The sequence below is a fragment of the Epinephelus lanceolatus genome, chromosome 1 (assembly GCF_041903045.1).
Source record: "Epinephelus lanceolatus isolate andai-2023 chromosome 1, ASM4190304v1, whole genome shotgun sequence".
Lineage (NCBI taxonomy): Eukaryota > Metazoa > Chordata > Actinopteri > Perciformes > Serranidae > Epinephelus > Epinephelus lanceolatus.
Genome location: NC_135734.1, coordinates 42172805 through 42193815, shown reverse-complemented (window position 1 = coordinate 42193815; position 21011 = coordinate 42172805). Strand labels below are relative to the sequence as shown.

Genomic DNA, 21011 nt, shown 5'->3' with positions numbered 1-21011 from the left:
GCACCATGCACTGATTCCACGCTGCATAACACTCTGTATTATAGATTGACAGCCTCTAAATTGTCCGTATGTGTGAATGGTTGTCTGTCTCTATGTGACAGCCCTATGATAGTCTGGTGACTTGTCCAGGGTGTACCCTGCCTCTCACCCAATGTCATGAATGAATAATTCTAAAATGTCGAAAAATAATACTTACTGCTTGAAAACATGGGTGTGTTAAGAGTACTCCACCATTAACACCCCCCCCCCACTACCAGAACTGCACTTGTTTCCACTGTAGGTCAAGTATTTTCTAAGGTCTTAATACTTCTACAATGTTTTCCCGTAATTTAATTTCCTCTCTTCATCTGTGACATTTTTGTGCACAGATGGAAAATAAAAGGGAAAGCTTGAGGGGCCACTGAATGATTTTATGAGTATGAAAATGCATGTCATACAGTATGTTGTTGGCCTACAAAGTCCACCAGTCTTATCTGTATTGGACATTTTTGGTGATGATTTCCAATAGTGCCAAGATGGACACAAGTGCCACAGCCTGTCTTAAGGCAACAATAAACTCACATATTTGTGTATTGCATCAGCCTTTGTGTTTAAGGGACTAATGACAAGGAGATTCAGTGTGGAATGCCAACTGTAATTGTTAATGGGTTATGTTGAGTTCCTGAGGTCATGTTTTAATTAGTTTTTTATGACGGGGGTGTGACAACCTTGACCTCAAGGAGCCTTGTAGGTGGAGTCGGGCCATCAGAGAGATTCAACTCACCTGGGCAAACTGCAAGATTACAAGCAGGTGGCAGCCAGCCAGTCTTTGGGTTCATCCCAACACCTTATCTTGCATCCACGTTTCCTTCACTTGCGTCTCTTACTGATATTCAGATTGTGAATTCATTATTTATTAACCCAGAATATGATCATGGTGTCTTTTGAAGACTGGAAATTATTTATTAGCCTAATGTTTCCAGGAAAATTGAAATCCTGTAACTCATCAAACGTGACGCTCAGGAATAATCAGCCTCACGTGTGACTGAATGGAAATGAAGATGTAAAACGTGTCTTGCTACGGACTTCCTTTGACTTCAACTGTCTCTATAATAAAAGTGAATGAGGGAAATAACAGATCCTAAAAAGAAAAATCTTTCTAATAAATGAAGATTCTTTTCTTTTTCAGACTTTAACTAGATTATGAATCAGAAAAAATATATATATATATAACTTGGGAGAGATACACTTGAGTTTAATCAGTTGTCTGTCTTCCTTCCTGTATGAAACTTTACTGATGTTGTGATGTATCAGATCAGTCCAATCAGCGGCAGCATCCAAGTCGGTAAAAGATTTTGCAAAGGCTGCACTCATGTATCCTCATTTTCCTCCTCTCTGAAAGCCTCCTCTGTCCTTGACACCTCTGAGTGCATTTAAGGAACTGGGATGTCCTTCAAAATGGTGGGTGAAGGGATCGAGGACAGTGGATAGAGGAGTCGAGGAGAGGTATTGGAATAAACCCTTTCTCTCTCCCGGCTTCAACATTGTTTGGTTTCTTACATTATGTTTATCATTACACTCATTTCCATTTAAGTTATGTCAAATGATTTATTTTTATTCCCAAGTCATGTGTGGTCCTGTCTCCTTTGTTGCAGCCTTGAGGCGGGTTGAGAGGCAACAAGCATAAATATATCTTTTGGTAGAGATGTGTCTCGGAGTCAGTCAAGGAGCACTGCAGTATTTCTGAAGGGTTGTGATGATTCAACACCTTATTATGTAAATGACTGTTTTTAGTTTGTTTATACATGAATTTGTAACAATCAGTTTTAGTTTCTGATTACTATTGTTTTGTATGATGAATACAGAATTAACCTAATCTCAGTTCATAAAATATTTCAGTAATTTTTGTGGGGAATAAAAATAACTGCAGCAGTGACAATATTTGACAAAAAAATCTTTACTCAAGGTCCTTTCACGAGATTTTTTCCTGGAGCTTTAGTCAGACGTTTGGTTTCTGAGGACCTTCAGGTCTTTGCCTTCAAGGTAAAGAATGAACTTTCACACTTGTGTGTCATTTTTGATGAGGGTTTGCTGGCTGTTATAGATTTCTGCTATCTTTTCATAAGTCAAGCTTACTTTATGCTTGTAAAGATATAGCCTTGTGGTCATTTTAGATATTTATTCTTGCATGTTATGGTAAAGATCTGATTGTCATGCATGCTTGTATGTGTTTGTTCTAATGGGTTTTACTAGGTTTGCTTTGACGTTGTTTTGTCTGCAGATTAAAACAGCCTTTTGGCTAAATGTGCCAAATTTATATCATACTGAAGTTAACTAATGTGTCCTGTCCCACAGCACCTCCTTGTCCCTGATAAATAAATGAATAAGTGACTAAAGCTCCCATTAGAAGGCACCGAACTCAACTTTCTCACAAGAAAAATTGGTTCTGGGCTTCAGGGCCACGGAGGAGAGAGAGAGGTGAAACTGCACTGGGAACAAGTGAAACAACTAATCAGTACACTGCAGTGGATTACATTCTGAATGTAACCTTTTCCAGCTCTGCGTGAAGGCATTTCCTACTCACTTTGCTGCTCTGCACTGGTCTCAGTCGATGAGGGAGCTTTACAATCCTCTTCAGCCTCTCCATGAGCTGCTGTGTAAGCAAGAACATCCGGTTGTGATTCAGTGACCTGTTTCACCTCGATGAGACATTATGGACAACCTCCGTTTAAAGACCAGTTCAGTCCAGCCAATACTGTTACTCACCAAGGAAACTTCTTTAGAATAACCTTTAAACTTTTTGTAACAGTAAACAGGGTGGTTTTATATTACTGATAATGTGTCAACCATCGTAGCACATCACAAACATACAGTGAATCATCCATGTTTCTTTCTTTAATCTGTATATCTGTTTGTATTCACTTTTTTAAAAAACTTCTTGGGTTATGTATTGACTTCCCCCTCCCCTACCCACTCCTTCACTGTTACCCACATTATGTCTTGTACTGCTGCACTGTAACTCTATATTCATGTGTCATCAAATTCTCATGAAATGCAATAACAATAAAACACAGCTCATAGTTTATGATGCTGTACTCACATAGCCCATGTCCAAAAACTCAAACTTGTTGGCTGAGCTGAGGAAGGCCGAACAGGTGACGAGGTGAACCTAAAAACATCAGATTAAAGGTTAGAGTTCAAACTAGCTGGAGCTGGAATATGAGACACTAAAACTAAGACTAAGTGTTATTAAAGGGACAGTTCTCCCTTCAATCAAAAATACATATTTTTCCTCTTACCTGTAGTGCTACTTATCAGTCTAGATCATTTTGGTGTGAGTTGCTGAGTGTTGAAGATATCAGCAGTAGAGATGTCTGCCTTCTCTCCAGTATAATGGAACTAGATGGCACTCGGCCTGTAGTGCTCAAAGCACCAAAAAAGCACATTTGAAAAACTCCACAGCAATGTCTCTCTCCAGAAATCATGACCCAGTTACTCAAGATAATCCACAGACCTTGTTGTGAGCAGTTTCATGTAGGAACTATTTTCTTTCTATCAAATCACATCCACCAAAGGTATCACTGCACAGAAGGAAGTGTGCATCTACTCATGGGCTGAATCCAAATGTCCGCACTTCACCGCACTTGCAGACTCGTGGACTTTGTGGGCGTATTCCCAGGAAGTCTGGGAGTACTTAGGGCTGTCCAAAGCTACAATTCATCCAGTCCACAAGGGGCCTCAAGTAGACTATCTGCAGACTTCCAGAGAGTCCGCTTGGGGTGGAGACTTCAGCAGACTTCACTGATTTAATAACTTACAATTCATTGCAATACGGGCATGAGGTTGTGGGTTTTTCAACATGGGATTTATATCTTGTAATCTGCAGGGACAGATGAGTAGGCACTATTTGTCAACTTATATGACATATATGAATATGACAGTAGCAATAGTTGAACGTTTCACAGCAATGGGTAAAACGGTCTCGAGGGCTGTCCATCAGCAGCTTGCAGTCTCTACTCAGTCTGCACGTCCAGAGGGTGGACATTTGGATTCAGCCATGGACGAGAGGCTCATGCTGGTGACAGTGCAAGATGTAAACATTAATGGCGTCCTCCTCGGCTGAGCTGTAGCTAGCTCAGTGTTGCTAGGTGAGCTAGCAGTAGATGCACGCTTCCTTTTGCAAAGTGATACAATTGGTGGGTGTAGTTCAGTAGACATAAAATAGTTCCTACATGAAACTGCTCACAACAAGGTCTGTGGATTATCTTGAGTAACCCGGTCATGATTTCTGGAATAAGACATTGCTATTGATATCTCCAACACTAGACAACTCACACCAAAACAACCTGCACTGATAAACAGCACTACAGGTAAGAGGGGAAAAAATGCATTTTTGGTTGTGGCATGAGCTATTCTATTCATACAAGTAGAGAACTGAGGCACCAGTGGAAAGGAACTACACTTTCTCAGGTACAGTTTTCAGGTACTTGAACCCCAAATACTGAGGTTACTTTTCATATTAAGATGTTTTGAATTGGTTTAATTAAAATAACAGTTCAAGGTTTAATTATTATGAATATTTCACAAAAAAAGTACTGATTAAAGAAAAGTCCAAACACCAAACACAAATTTGTTTATCAGAACTTTGTTTTGTCTTCTTTAATGCCCCATTAATCCCCCACGACCACCAAGATTTATTGTGTGATTTATCTTACTCTACCTGGAGGGTTGGAAGGAGGGCAGTAAGGTGTGAGAGCTGCTCCTTTAGTGCTTTCTCCTTCTCCTCGTGTTGACTGCAAATACACACACACACACACACACACACACACACACACACACACATGTAATGCTACACCTTCACATCCGTGCCTGCCGAAATACTCAGAGGATTCAGCTCAGATGGTGCAACCACAAACAACATCCTCCATATTTCCAGAAGCTAATCTATCTGTCTTCTCTTTCTGTAACAAACACACATGCACAGACGCAAGGCCGGGCACACAAAGCCTGACATAAATAGCCTTTAACACCCTTCCGGGAACCCAGCCACTGGACGGCTTCCAGGCAATGTAGGGAGAGAGGGAGAGAGAGATGGAGGACACAAAAAATCTCATTAAAGATCCCCGCAGAGTGCAACCCGATACACTCACTCACTCACATGCACAAAATTGTTCTCATTCAATCACATGTACATGCACATGGAGCGCACTCTGGAAAAGCAAAGTGCTCAGATATCATTCAGTTTTTTTCATGTGGAAATTGGAAATGGGAGGGTGCAAATGAAACTCACTTTTTATGTCTGCGTATGTTTTTATATACCATCTCTATCAGTGATTAGTCATTAATCTTACATACAATTTGACTGATGTTCTATAATTTGATCTTTGAGACTAATTAGTTGCAAACCCTGGATGACATTAAATCAAACATTAATGATCGCGGTGGGGATGTTGTAAGATTTTTAATTATTAGTGGCATGATACTTGTGAGTTAAGGCTAAATTAATCGTTCAGGAGGCTGTCATGTTTTTGCAAAGTTATTTCTTAATTTGTTTCACTTTATAGTTTCATTTCTGCACAAACAAGCAAAGTAAGTAGCATCGCGGCACACTGCCACAAATGGAAAAAAGTTATGATCCTTTTCTTAGGACGATATGCTGCGCTGACAAAGGCTCAACATCACTTTAAAGGTGCTGCAACACACATTTCACTCGTACAGATAGCAGGTGTTTAAGGTGATATTTTTATTTAAGGTGGAGGAAATCTCATCCAGGTTTTTCTGCAGCATTTATTGATATTATGGATTTTAAAAAGTCTATAATTCACACACTGTGTATTTGTATACCAATACTTTTCAGTTGGCTACATTCCCATTGATTGGACCCAGGCACAAGCTGCAACCACTGGCTTTAAATTTGTAATCCCACTGAGGTGGTTTTAATTCAGTACCATGCTTTGTTGAAAAGAAAATCACCCAAGAAAATGTGTTTGGTGAGGAGAGAGATTATTCCAGAGCAAACAGGGTGCTGCTATTCATCACCCTGACTACAATGCAGCGTGGTACAATGGAGAAACTATCAAGTGACCTGGTGACAGCGGGATAATAGCATTCAATTAGGTAAATATTGTGACAGGAGCTTTGAGGCAACAAAAGAGCATTCTCACGTAAGAACTGTAAATCTTTATATATTTTATTTTACCTCTGAGCTGCTTTCAGCAGGATCTTCTTCCTCTCTGCTAGTTTTTCCTGTCAGATGAGAACAGAGAAAACAGCCCCTTTTATTTCTTACACTGCTGTGAAAATGGCCTCCAGCTCTTTAATACCTAATGAATTTTCAAGATTGTGGGGGAAAAAGAGGTGTAAAATCCACAGTGTGGTGTCTGCTCTCTTTGATTGTTCATTATGCAAAGAAAATAAACTCTTTACTCACAATTAGGGTAACAGAGACCTCCAGTGGCCGAGCACTGTTAATGGTCTCAGATGGAGCAGCATACTTCATCCTAATTTCAGACTGAGGTCAAAGACTATGAGAGTCTAATTTCTAATTTTGGGTCAATAATTACTTTGTAGATGATGAAAGATGTTACTTTTGTCCACTTTTCTGTGACTAACATTTTAACTTACTCTTAATAAACAAACCTGAAATCTAATAATTTGGTATTTATACCAAGAGGCTGTCAGTTAAAAGTCCATATGCAAATTAAACTTCACTCGTTTGAACTTATGTTAATTCTTTTAATATTAGGGGAAACATAAAAGGAACACTTCACCCACAAAATGATCATTTGTATTTCAAATACTCATCCTGTGTTATCTTAAATCTCTGTTTCTCCTGCATGCTTCCACGGTGAACGAAGAATCCAAAAACTGAGAAATTTCTTTTTAAAATTGTAGTAAATGTGGACAGTGTTTAGCAACAGCAAAACTACATTAAAACATGCATTTTCAAAGTCAAACACAACTCTTGCAGTACAATACAAGCCTCATTTATTCAGCGGTATGCTCACTTCCTCCCAATTACAAGCACTTTCGCTCAAACATTACTATTTAAAACACTTCCTCATAAAACAAGCAGCATGCCTGGCCACATAGGTGTGCTTGACCATGCACGCTACTTGTATGTGGAAGTATTTTAAATAGTAAGGTTTAAGCAAGAATGATTGCACTTGTTGTTGTTTTGTTAAACAAGGACCCTATTTACACAAATTCATCAAGAATTTTTGGATTCTCTGTTCACCATGGAGGCATATGAGAAAAACTAAGTTGTCTTCATGAATTCAATGTAACACAGGGTGAGTAGTTGATATACAAATGATCATTTTGTGGGAGTGAGGTATTCCTTTAAAAGACATTAGAAGGCGCATAGTTGTATTGTATATGCATCACAGTTAGATGCAAAGTTATTGGAACAAATGTATTTAAATGGACAACGTTTTGATCCTTCGACCTCATGGCTTGGTTTTTGCTCTGATGTGCACTGTCAGGTGTAAGACCTTGAATAGACAGGTGTGCTTACCTTTCTAAATTATGTCCATTCAACTGGATTTACCACAGGTGGACTCAAGTGAAGGTGTAAAAACATCTCAAAGATAATCAAGACAGACGGGAGGCACCTGAGCTATATTTCAAGCAACTTGCAAAAATGTCTAAAATCCTGTTCTCACTTTGCCATTATGGGGTACTGAGTTTAGACTGCAGTGTTGTAGTCAAGACCACCTAAACTGAGACCAAGTCAAGACCAGAACCAGAGTGTATCGAAACCAAGACCAAGAGTTTAAGGGGTTGAGGCCAAGTTGAGACCAAGCCCAGATCAGTGAGAGTCCCACACTGCATTACATAAACGATAAAATGTAGAACATGCAAACTAATCTGAAAGGTCCACATTCCCATAAAAACGCTCACAGAAAACAAACGAAGATTCCTGTTTATTCACCTCTTTAATTGCCATTTTTATTGCATGTCTTGATAAAACAGGATGGCATTACTGAGGTGAATATTATGTGTGGGACTTTTCCTTTGTTTTCTATGAGCAAACACACACAAGCAAACAATAATGAGCTAAAATCAACTTAATTTTATTCAATATGCCTTTTTGTGCACAGGCAGTTTGGTGATAGTCTCACAGCTGTGGTCTTGGCCAGTCTCAAAATAAAAGCTCAAGTCCTCTTTGTCTGAGATTGAGACAGGAACTAGTAAAAATGACATCAGGTTTGAGATAAGGCCTTCAAAAAGTGGTCTTGAGACTGTTCTTTAGTGCTACAATATATGTGTGTGGAGATTATTTTTAAACATTTCAACCTGACAAAGATCAGTCCCAACATTGTCCATTTAAAGAAATCTGTGGTTTCAGTAAGTCAGCGTGCAGGAGTTCCTCTTTCCAATGAGCGATAATGGATAAAACAACAACAACAGTTGATAAAATCTATCACATCAGGATCATTACATAACCTGCAAGCTGTTGAACAGAGTACAGATTGCACTCTCCTCTTCCTCCACATTCAGGCACACTTCTCCGATCATCGCTCTCAGCAGAACAATCGCCTCCCGAGCTGAAGTCTGCAGCTCCTTCACCACCTACAGATGGAGGAGGAGGAGGCTCACTGTCAGGAAAAGGGCCACGTAGGCTACTGGAGCGCAACACATTTGTCATCAGAGGCTTTATCACAACTTCAAGCTGATACATGCGAGTATAGCTGAGGCCAATTTGCAGTATAAATACATTAACTCAATCTCATTGCAGTGGAGATTCTATTATTTTAACACTGCCTATTTCATTATTAAAAACTTCTCTAAGGTTTTGATAACCACACGCAGTGGTGCAAAACTAACATGAGCTGTGAAATTACAGTAAAAACCTTTTGGTTTTGACCCTCGTTCTTTCAGCAATGCTCAAAATCTTGCTAAAAAATAGTCCTCATTTATATGTTTATATATTCAAATTGCATTGTAATGAGCGACACACATTCTGAGTACACCTGCACCACATCTCACAATATCATCACCACCGCTGAGTGCCTGAATTATTCATTATGCCAAATGTGTAGATGAACAGACACGACTCTCTCACCAGCACAGCCTGGTCCAACATCTCACACCCCTGCACGTAAGCTGTTTCAATATCAATGCAGTGAGTCCGACTCTCCCTGTGGTAAACAAACAACACCTCGTTCAATGTGCGAGAAAAAAGAGGAGAACTTCTTACAGTTATACATTTTGTGTGGCGGATTCACTCACACTTGCATGTCTCTGAAGCATTTGATGCAAAGCATAGACTTATTCTCCGTTGAGAACAGGATGTAGGGCTCCTCGTGGAGAGCTGCGGAGACAAAGACGCCTTTTAACCTCGGCCCACAGGAGTGCTGGAGTTAAAGTATTCTGATTTTTTACACATATAACAGAGGTGTCAGAGTACAAACACAGGTTGGCTGATGAGTCTACCATCAAGAGTTAACATCATGTCTTTTAAACTACATTGGAAATTCAAGCAGAGCACAAGAGGGACGACATTTCTCATGAGCAACATGTTTCTACACCGGTGTGATAAAGCCTTGTTGGCCTGTTATTCTTCTGGAGTAAATTACAGGTGGCACTCACAGCACTTCCTGTGTTTGGCTCGGGTGCGTTTGGCCAGGGACACAATCTCATGGTGGGAAAACATCCTGGCCTTGTGAGTCAACTCCCTGCAGGTGCTGCAAAGTGGCTGGCTGCAAGTGTTACAGAAGTACATCACCCCTGCGTCCTGTGTGAAGACAAGAAACAAAGAAGAAAAGCAACTGAGAGGGAATGTGGAGAGATGCTCATATTGTTTAATATGCGATGAAAATTATGCCTGTCTATAAGCTATTATGAGTGCAATTTTAAATTTTTCCTCTGGCTCCCCCTTGTGGTAGTACAATAGAAGACACTGCAGTAGCACAAATACGAAGACTGTTCACCAGGATTGTCTCATTTCTTTACAAACAAATAGTTGCTATAATCTGAAAACTGTTTTGAACACAAAACAGTCCACACATAGTGGTGTTAACATCCCAAATTACAGAATCTAGCTGCAATAGTGTCTTCAGGTGTCAGATATGTACACTTCTTTGCCTTAAAGGTCCAGTGTGTAAGATTTAGGGGGATTTAGTGGCATCAGGCAGTAAAGACAGCAGATTTCAACCAGCTGAAACTTCTCCTGGTTAGAATTCCTTCAGTGTTTATTGTGTAGGAGGTTTTTACCAGGGGCTGAATTATCCGCAAATGTCTCTTCCTCCCCAAAACAAACAAAGCTGATGCTGTTTCGCATGTCCAAGACAGGTGGCTCGTCCGCCACATTTTAACATGTGCTCACCTTTTTTCTCTGATAACTTAAGATGTAGACATTCAGGAGGTTTTCACCGGGAGCTGAATTCTCCACAGAGGTCTCTTCCTCCCCAAAACAAACGGAGCTGATGATTTAAACACTTCATAAAGCAGTTTCACATTGCCAGTGTTTTTTATAGGGTGCTCATTGCAGATGGGCTTCTAACCATGGTGGCTGACGAGAAAATGCAAAAATGTGAAAACACAAATGGCCCTATCTAGAGCTAGTGTTCTGTTTGTCCGCTGTGGGCTCCTGTAAAACCATGGCGATCTCCATACACAGGGATCCAGTCCCCACGGAGAAACTGCTCATTCTAAGGTAAGGAAAATTCAACTGTTCTCATTTTCAGGTGATTATACGCTAAAAAATACTAAGTTGTTATATTACATATTACACACTGGACCTTTGATGAAAGACATCAGAGTTAAGAGTCACATACAAACTCTCCTCTTCAGTAAAAAGTCGAGGTTCTGTCCACAAAATGCTGGATTCATCCCTGTTTAACCTTTTGTTTCTTTCTTATATCCTCAGACATAAAGCTATACAGGACCAAAGCACCCAGTGTTCTAATAATTTCCTAAAAATGTAATAAAAGTTGCACTTAACTTGATTGAAAATGTAATAAAATCTAATAAAAAGTTGATCAATAATGTAATAAAATGTCCTGACTGATACTGTAATAACATTTTTAAGGTCAGGACCTCCTTTAAAACTAGAAAATCCATGATTCCTCATCATAATCTGTGGGGCTGCAACTGAGCCAAAGTCAAAAAGTTTCTACTTTTAAATGTACTTAAGTGTACTTCATTTGAAATTGTAACCCCTTTCAATTCCACAAGATTAGGCAAAGTAAAGGAGATACTTGGTTTATTAACAATCACTGTTGACTCAGATGCAAAAGAACATTTCATGGCGATGAATCAACTGCTCTGCCATCATCGCTTGCTTCTCTTGTGTGAGGTTAGCCATCCTGTCATCCTCTAATGGTATCTTATCTTAGATCCACTATCTTAGATCACTCTGGTCTAATGGACAGTACTTGCATAAGGAGCAATCAGCAGGGTATTTTAGCTTAATGCATCTTTGTCTGATAACAATGTACCATTTGCCATCTGTTATAAATTAGGGATCTTATATAAAGCCTGAGCTTACAATGCTAAACATTAAATCACTGTTAAATTGTAAGAGTTTTCAGTGGGATAACATGACACTAACAATATTTTACTTGCACACTTTTCATTTCAGAGAAAAAAGCAAACATTTCTACATATAATTACATTGTTCGTCACAATTATTGTATCATCAATCTGAAAAAAAAAATGTCCCACCAGTCAGGACATTTTATTACATTGTTGGATTTCATTAAATTTTAAAGTAAGGTCTTGTGCAACTTTTATTACATTTCCAGGTGTTATTTTCAGCATCTTTAGGAAATGATTGCATCACTGGGTGCTACAGGACTCATGTGCTCTCTGCAGTATTGATCATCAGTAGTCGTCTGATAGATGTCTTGTCTAACATGATTTCTGGGACTCATTCTTTTTTCTCCTCCTCTGTGTTATTGAGCGTCACCAACATGTCCTGGCTGAGCTTTCATATAACATAAGTGTATATTTATTTCATGTCTGTGTTCAGTTACTTTCTATGACAGAGAAGAGTGTGTTTTAAAATGAAGGCCCAATTTCTGGGTGGCCTTCATCTTAATAAATTTGAATATTTATGTGAGACTGTCTGTCAGTTTGTACCTTTATGTTACTCTCCTGGTCACAGTTGGCGCACTGCACTGTCTCCTCGGCGTCTGCATTGTTGTCGACCAGGAACTTCAGCAGGCGGTCCTCTGGCGGCAGCAAGCTATTCCCTTTTAGTATGGATAGGTAACTGTAGTGAAGACAGACATTCAGACATTCTGAGAAAATCATGACATTTATCACCAGATTAGTTGCACTGGCAGGTCTTTGTGTCTTTCTTCAAGTTGATAATTAAAATAGTTTTATCTGATCAAAATGAAAGTGGAGTAACAAGAAGAACAGTGATACGAGTCGCTCTCCACTCAGAAACCTGTTTGTCATCTTGTTACTTGATTTGTATGTTTGAGCTTCACTGTGCAGAGTTTGACACTAATAAACTGGTTTCACGTTCATCTGCTGGAGGATGTGGTCACCTTAAATCTGAGTGTAACATGTGTACATGCCAGCAGGATAATGTGACATCACAGCTGGATTGGAAGCCTATCGTGGTTCAATATGCAACTTTGTGAGCAGAAGTATGATGAGGAAACTTGAAACCCCCAGTGCACCCAGTAAATAAACTTTTGAAAAACTTTCATAGCCTCATCATAGATTCAACTTTTTTCAATTAGGAGCGATGAGCAGATGTGTTTTTAAGAATATTAAACAAGGGCAAGTTGTTGTGTCAAGAGATTCAACAGATTGGAGCACCTGTAAAAAATGAAAACATTAATTCCAGCCCACAAATACGCCTACAAAAATCTATATACAATAGTAAGATTACCACAGTGTTCCTCACTGATCCAACAACACTGAGATTCTTCCCGTGCAGAGTTACAAAAACAAAGCTATTGGCAATATTTAAAACATGAAGCGGACAAAATCCATGGAATAGAAACATTAAATTTTCACATGAACAATTCAAACAAAAACCACAAGCTATCTCAAGTATGAAGAAATCCATCTCACAATACAGCACCCCTCCACCAACTGGGCAAATCTATCTAAAATCTGAATCAAGCCTTACAATGGAAAATGTTCTAGATATGAAAGAGAAGAGGCTTAAAAAATAAATGCTGCTTTTTTAAGTCAAAATTATAATCTGTACATGAAATATAAAGAGGCATTAGGACAAGGGATAAAATAAACATATGGCAATACAAAATAACATATAGCATATCCATAAAGAGTAAAATAAAATAGAAGACAGAAATAAGCTGCAGTTGAATAAAGCAGGAAAATAAAAGTTTCAGTGCAGCCACAGTGCAGTGCAGGACAGAGGTGTTATAGTTCTGTATTTTTTTTTATTAGTTTTTATTTTTATTTCGCTTTTAAATATTGTTTTCTATTCAGTTTAGTTTCAGTTAGTTTCCAGGGTGAATTTGCTCATTTTATTTTTATTGCTTAAAAAGGTTTCGTTTTAGTGTTTTTATTCTTTTTAGCGTAAGTTTTAGGTTGTTTTTAAAACATATATACAGTATACAATATGGGGGCATTTGTCAGGGGCAAGATTTACGAAGATCAGAATAGGTATTACAATACAAACACAACACTTTATCATGACAGTAAAATCAGTCATGCAGACATCCCAGCAGTGGTATAAGATAGTTACCACAGGCTTCAGTGCACGCTAGTCACTAGTTATCGGGCATGCACACACACACACACACACACACACACACATACACACCACTGGCAACTGTTTATAAAGCTAAAAAAATCTAGTTTAGGGAGCTTTGCTACTTTTTCCTCCTGTTGGTTTCTCTATTGGCCTCTCTTACTGCTGCTTTTATGTTTAAAATGCATGACCTCTCGCTTGCAGATGTGCCCAGCTTGTCAGTCTTGACAGATTTTGCGCCTAAACTAGTTATTGCATCATATCATCTTGTCATATAATCAAAAAGAGACTTGACATTAGGCAACATTAACATACAAGTTACCCCAAAATCATTACTGCATACCTGTATATGAGGAATAAATGTCAAAGAAAATAATAAATTACTCATTTACTGATTTTTTTTTATATATATAGTTTATTCATGGTTTCTCTAGTTCATGTAGAATAAGCATACAATTTTGTTATAGATTGCTACTGACTATTTTACAAAAAAAGAAAGAAAAGAAAAGATCATGACGGAGATGGGTTTGCATTTCTGAGGCCATATAGCCTGTAGTAAATGGCACCATTTTTTATTTAATCCGAGTTCTTCTTTTAACACAGGTGTAGTTGCGAGGTGGCAATCTGAATCATCTGCAAGTCCCCACCACCACCCCCATCCCACGGGCCCCAGTGCAGCCACACTGCCTGTGCTGTCTATATTTACACCCCTGCATCCCAGTCTCAATAAACCAGCGCTTACTCATGATTGTTGTGTTGACAAATTTCACCAGACTGACAAAAACTAGAGACAATTCCTGTACATTTTTAATTTATTTTAGTTAGAATTGTACGTGCATAATATTATCTCAGTTAGTTTAAGTTTTCTTCTGAAGTCTAGTTTTTAATTTTATATCAGATAACTAAAAAAAATTCACACCTAGTTGTAGTTTTCAGTTTAATTTTAGTTAACTTAAGTGCCCTTGGTGCAAGATATGAATGAAATAGTCCCAAAAATAATTTAAATCGTCAGTATGACTGCCCTATCTGCAGGAAGGAAACTATTAAGACAGTAATCCTTGGGCTGCAGTACCACAGAAAACCTGAGGAGGCCAGCAGTGACGTAAAGGACGCCTCCACCGTAGAAGAAGAAGAAGAAGAGGCGAACGCGGAAGAGACTGTCAAACACGGTGAGCACGTCTAACGTGTGCTTTAGGTGAGGCTGGACAGGGCGTCGTCTAGAAAGTTCGAGAGAGATTCAGCTCTGAAGGAGGAGCGGGTGCGCGTGTGAGCAGTTTGTCCACCGAAGAGAAACATATCCGACTTTAAAATGTCTGTTATTCCGGAGGGAAATGTGCGAGGCGAGAGCCTCTTCAAGGATATTAGCGCCGACGGAGAGGACTGGCAGCCGACTGAGATCGAGAGTCTGTGTATGAACTGCTACCAGAACGGTATGACACGTTTACTTCTGACCAAAATACCCTTCTTCAAAGAAATCATCGTGAGCTCCTTCAGCTGTGCCAACTGCGGCTGGTCCAACACTGAGATCCAGTCTGCGGGCCGGATCCAGGACCAGGGGGTCTGTTACACTCTGAAAGTCAAAACAAAACAAGACTTGAACAGAGAGGTTGTGAAAGCAGACAGTGCGACTACCAGGATCCCAGAGCTGGATTTTGAAATCCCTCCATACACCCAGAAAGGTGCTCTCTCCACCGTGGAGGGCCTGTTAGACCGAGCAGTCGCAGGGCTGGAGCAGGACCAACCTGCCAGGCGGGCAGCAGACCCACAGGTGGCTGACAAGATAGAGGAGTTCATCCAGAAGCTGAAGAAGTTAAAAGAGGTGGAAAATGAATTCACTCTGGTGATCGAGGATCCATCTGGCAACAGCTTTGTGGAAAACCCATCTGCCCCTCAGAAGGACGAGGCTCTCACTGTGTCCATGTTCAAGCGGACGGTCCAGCAGGACATCAAGCTGGGGCTGAGGGCTGATGATGACCTTGAAGAGGAACCGGCTGGCAACGACAAAGAGGACCTGAGAGATGAGGTTCTGTCCTTCAACACCAACTGTCCCGAATGCAATGCGCCGGCCTCCACCAACATGAAGCTCGTCCAGATCCCTCACTTCAAGGAGGTCATCATCATGGCCACCAACTGCGACAGCTGTGGCCACCGAACCAACGAGGTGAAGTCAGGTGGAGCCACGGAGGAGAAGGGCACCAAAATCACCCTGCACATCACCGACCCTTCAGACATGACGCGGGACGTGCTGAAGTCCGAGACGTGCGCCGTCCTCATCCCTGAGCTGAACTTTGAGCTGGGGATGGCTGCTGTGGGTGGGAAGTTCACTACTCTGGAGGGTCTGCTGAAAGACATCAAAGACCTGATCGTCTCCAAAAACCCCTTCATCTGCGGCGACAGCGGCACATCAGATCGGGTGGAGAAGCTGAAGGCGTTTGGGGAGAACATCGACAAGATTATAGCTGGGGAGTTGGATGTCCACTTCGTCCTGGACGACCCGGCAGGGAACAGCTATTTGCAGAATGTCTACGCTCCGGATCCTGATCCTGAGATGACCACTGAGAAGTACACCCGCACGTTCCAGCAGAATGAAGATCTCGGCCTGAACGACATGAAGACTGAGGGGTATCTGGAGGAACAGTGACCTGCCAGCGTCCCCTGAGAGGACTGAACGGGCTGACAATGGACTAATGTCATGTCAAAAACCCAGTTTCATTATATCGCTCCATATTTTCTTCCATTTTCATATATTTTTATTTCAACACTGGGTGAAGGGTTGTTTTCATCAGTATATTAATCAGGGAGAGGAGCTCTAAGTTGTCTAAACGTACAGGGAAATTAAACAGACAAACATTATTTGTAAAACACGTTGATGTTGCAGTTATTAAAGACGAAATCCTTTAACTAGTCATTTCTTGCATTCTTGTGACATTCCAGAAGATGGCGCTCTGTTATCTCTGATTCAACATTATAATTTTTTTGCCTCTCAGAGGACCACGCACTGCGAGACAAATTAATCTCTTTATACACCTGTAAGCATGACATCATCTAAATAAATTGTTTTCTAAATTGATAGTTTAGCTCTGCTCTTTGAATTGGCAGATGTAATTTTCTGCACTAATCTGTGAAATTACTCCGAGGAACAGCCAGAATTTATACTGTACTATAAACACAAGCTGATTGATTTAGATTCTTCTCAAGTCTGGGTGCTTTTTTGTTTCTAGAGATTTGAATGACAGTTTCTGCAGGATCATCTAAGAAGGGATTTTCCTAAAGATGAATATACCTGATGTTTTAATGGCAGTCTTAACTTAAACCAGTCTACTAGTCTGAAAGTAAGAGAACAGTCAAAACTGAGCACAGTTTAATCTGTAAGGTGAAACATTGTCTGGGAAAATTTTGCACTGTGCATTATGAACATTCCACATTAACGACTAACATTTGTGGTGCTGACCAGCGAGGGTTGCAGTGTTTGATCAACTAATTGTGCACATCTCTACATCTTAGTATAAATGTATATATTTGGGCTACATATTTACTTTATCAGTTAATCGATTAATCATTTTATTGTTTGAAAATAATGAAAAATGCCAAAAATATTTTCCACAGCCCAAGGCAGCATCTCCAACTTCCTAACTTTATCAATCTAAAATTCAGAGAGATTCTGTTGATGACAAAGAGAAGCAGCAAATCTTGTCAGGAGAGGTCAGAACCAGAGGATGCTTTTATCTTGGAAAACTATATTTTACTGAAATAATTGACTATCGGAATAGCTGCCGACTAATTATCTCTCAAATAATTAATTAACTATACCAGTAATTTTTTAACATTTTCGTTAAGGACCTGTAAATTGAGTCACATAAAGTTACAGACCTACATTTCAAATTAAGATCAGGGGTCTCATTTATAAAACAATGCGTAGCATCCATACTGAAAACGTATGTACAGACAAAAGCCAAAAATGCCAGGTGCCAAAAAGTACTCGACAATTTCTACAATCAGGCTTTCACCTCACCATTTGCTTCGCCAATTTCCTGTCTCCAAAATGTTTGTTAGCATGGGTCAAAGTTTCTCCCATCAAGTCTGTTTTCATAGATCACAACTTTTGTGTGGGAAGTATCATACGCCTCTTTCAGGCCTCGTTTTGTGTGCACGCCTTGTTTATAAATGAGACCCCAGAATTCTACAATTGTCATCTACAGTTTGGGACAGAGGTAGACAACCGGACCCTCTCGATTGGCTCCCTGTGGCTCTGACATAAACATCCAGATTTTCATTTGTCATAATCCTTGTGTGGTTTTTGCATTCTACAGCTGTGAAAATGTGTAGCCTGTACACTGAATTAAAAAATGTTTTAACGTTTCATCAACTAAAATGTGCGTCATGCTTCTATGACCTGGTGCCCTTTCCTCTAAATTTTGCTGAACTTCAGTACTGTTGGCTGCCTGGTGTCTCCATAGCAAGGCTTACTATGGATTCCAAAACAGCAGAAGTCTTGGAGGATCATAGAGGATTTAATAGTGTGTGGACAGATTCATTTGCTGTCAAAACCACTCTGCTGTAAAGCTAAAGCACTAAATAATTATAAGTTGCCAACTGCAGAGCAGCTACCTTGCAGTAAATCATATTAATGAATGCTCATTAAGGCATATTCATAATGTTGATGGGCTAATTTAGACTTAACAGGCTGTTACCTTTACTCAAATATGTTTTGCGGCTCCTGACAGATTTTGTTTCTTTTTCTGGTCAATAATGGCTCTTTTAATAGTAGAGGCTGCCAACCCCTGGTTTGGGACATAACTGTGGATGAAGTGAAACCTATGATCAGAGTTGTCACTCTTATGACTCTTGCTGACATTGGGCTCACTTCTGTGGTGAATTAAAAAGTGAAAATAAACTATTTCCAATTTTTCTGGGGACCCACTGAACTCCCTCAACAACCCCTGGAGGTCCCCAGATCTCTGGCTGAGAGCCACTGAACTGGATGAAGAAACAGTTTTAACAGGCATCACGTGCCTCACAAGGAATCACAGGCCTGTCCGGTGCTCTCAGAGCAGGGCAATCTTTTATCAGGAGCGATTTCACAGATTTGGTTCAACATATACTGGAGCCCACAGACTTGAGGTGACAAACTCAAGTCTGTGGGCCAAAAAAAAACATGAAAGAAGCTGAAGACTTTTAGATTGACCAAATTATACATTTACATTATAAAGTGATGCAAAAATAGGCACAAATCCCCCCATTTCATATGTGTTCAACTCCTGAACTGCCTGAATGTTGAAACACAACCAACTAATCCCGATTTGGAAGAGTCAACTGTTGGTAATCCAAAGAGTTAAACAATTGCCACGGTGACCTTTAAATCTGAGGTGCAACAGGACTGTGGCATCAGATGCAGCGGCCAGTCTCTATCATATTACCCACATTTACACAGGCCTGTTTGATTTAACCATAATGCTGTTTGCCTCATTTTGATTCAGTTGCAGTGACACTAATGCTCCTCGCCTGTCTGCTGTGCATGTTTTATCTAGTTTTCATAGCAACGGGGATCTATTGTGTTCTACTAATAGCAGAGTAGTGAATTCCTAGATTACATGGTTCTTGAGTGAGCAGCTGTTAGCAGACTGCTGCTGCTGATGGAAATAGTAGCTGCCAGGCAGCGGGCCACTGTAGTCTGAGCCCAGACAGCAGAGCACAGCGGCTCTGAGCCCACAGGGTTATTTCCATAGAAAACCAATGTTATTTTTTTTTTCCAGTACCTTGTGCTATGAATAAAAGCACTGCTGCTGGTTTTACTTCAACTGATACAGCTGACTAGTTCCCATTACCTACCTCAACACAGGTTAATATCAAATAGCTATAAGGCAGATAATGTGGAAGCTGCCTCAGGTTCAGCCGTAGTTAGCCTAGGTAATTTTATAATTATATTTAATTCACAGCAGTTAGCTCATAGTATAGTGTCAACATGTGGAAAGAATGTGGGTGATTATGAATTCAAACATATATAGCCTCAGCAGAAACACTATTTCAAGAGGAGGTGGAATCTGAACCCAGGAGCAGCTCATCAGGGATGATTTCAGTTTTTTAAGTAGTTCTCAGTGTGACTAATATTAGTGAATCTTTCTATTTTATAACACTACATGGTGGTGTTGTATAGTAATGTGTACCGTGGGTGTCCACCATCTGCAGGCTATAGAGTAGTGCAGGAGTAAGTCCTAAAACCCGGAAATCAGTTAGCATTTCAGCACTTCAATTTCCCATGTCTCAAAGTCAGTGAGTTTTTTGTTTGATGCCTGAGGTCTGTGGTTAACACAAGCTTAGGAGACCTCCATGTTTTGTCCTACGACATAAAATACCCCTGTAAATACCCAACTTGTGAATTTTGAGGCTTTTATGTGTCTTAAGAAAGCCGGTTGCCAACAAGTGGCTAAATCATCACGCCGAACCCAACTTAACAGCCTCACTGTGGTGGCAACACCAAGTCTTGTGACAGTGGTGTAGTTATAGTTTATAGCCTAATGTTAGTTTTTTACTTTTGGCGATTGCTTTTAGGTTTTAAAAAGTCATAAAAGTGGTGTTTGTTTGTGAAGATTATCTTGCTGAACAAAAGACGTCAGTATCCTTTAACGTTTGTTTGCTACAAATAATAAATAATAATCCAAAATCCAATGGAAAAATCCTGTAGGCTTTTTTAACAAGGGAATCAGTGCGAGACTAACTTCTTTGTTGGCCTACAGAAAAACATCATCCCTGGAGCTCTGTATGTCTCTGATTGCCTGTTGATTTTCTTTCTCAAAGGTCCAGTGCGTAAGGAAATCACCCTTTGGAGAACGAGGTAAAAGTGTGCTCGAGGACTGTCTTTATCATATGATACTCAAGAAAAAATGCAGGTGCTCTTAAAGGGTCAGCACATGGGAAGAAAATATTAACTTAAGGGCCTTAAGTTAAGGCACTCATGCATGTAGCAGGAACAAATGCATTTGAATTCATTTAAAAGGCCTTTATTCCAAAACATGGCTTCTTGCATTAAAACACTGACCAGTTTCGGACACTTGGGGAGGCGTGTCACTTTCAAAATGGCCTCTCGTTGTAATCCATTGCTGTCACCCACCTGTGCTCTCTTATTAATCAGGATTGGGTGACACCCCCTACCAAGCTTATAACAATGTTTTGCTTGACTCCTGTCCACCGTTTTGCACCCTGACGAAGATCTTAGGGTCAAATCGGTTGTTTTTTTTAATGTAAGCAGCGATGTTTTGGGATAATGGCTTTTTACTTGAATTCAAATAATTCTGTTCCTGCTCCACGCCTGAGTGCCTGAAGTTAATTTTTTCTTCGCTCGTCCAGC

General features: G+C 40.0%; 2 protein-coding genes across 5 annotated transcripts in view; one reads left to right on the top strand and one right to left on the bottom strand.

The window, feature by feature from the left end:
• The window catches only part of rnf207a (ring finger protein 207a), a 37646-nt gene that overhangs the window by 13438 nt on the left and 3197 nt on the right, over nucleotides 1–21011 (bottom strand). For 3 of the 4 annotated variants that reach the window (XM_078170631.1, XM_033627400.2, XM_078170628.1), the window contains 9 exons: nucleotides 12067–12199; nucleotides 9574–9718; nucleotides 9214–9295; nucleotides 9047–9122; nucleotides 8428–8553; nucleotides 6179–6225; nucleotides 4700–4772; nucleotides 3080–3148; nucleotides 2564–2632 (listed from right to left, as the gene is read on the bottom strand). In XM_078170631.1, coding sequence (XP_078026757.1) covers nucleotides 2564–2632; nucleotides 3080–3148; nucleotides 4700–4772; nucleotides 6179–6225; nucleotides 8428–8553; nucleotides 9047–9122; nucleotides 9214–9295; nucleotides 9574–9718; nucleotides 12067–12199 — 820 coding nt within the window. The remainder of the gene's footprint in view (nucleotides 1–2563; nucleotides 2633–3079; nucleotides 3149–4699; nucleotides 4773–6178; nucleotides 6226–8427; nucleotides 8554–9046; nucleotides 9123–9213; nucleotides 9296–9573; nucleotides 9719–12066; nucleotides 12200–21011) is intronic. The other variant, XM_078170632.1, reaches the window with a different exon arrangement.
• Nucleotides 14796–16571, top strand: zpr1 (ZPR1 zinc finger). The gene has a single exon (XM_033627401.2). The coding sequence runs from the start codon at nucleotides 14976–14978 to the stop codon at nucleotides 16305–16307; it is 1332 nt and encodes a 443-aa protein (XP_033483292.1). The 5' UTR covers nucleotides 14796–14975; the 3' UTR covers nucleotides 16308–16571.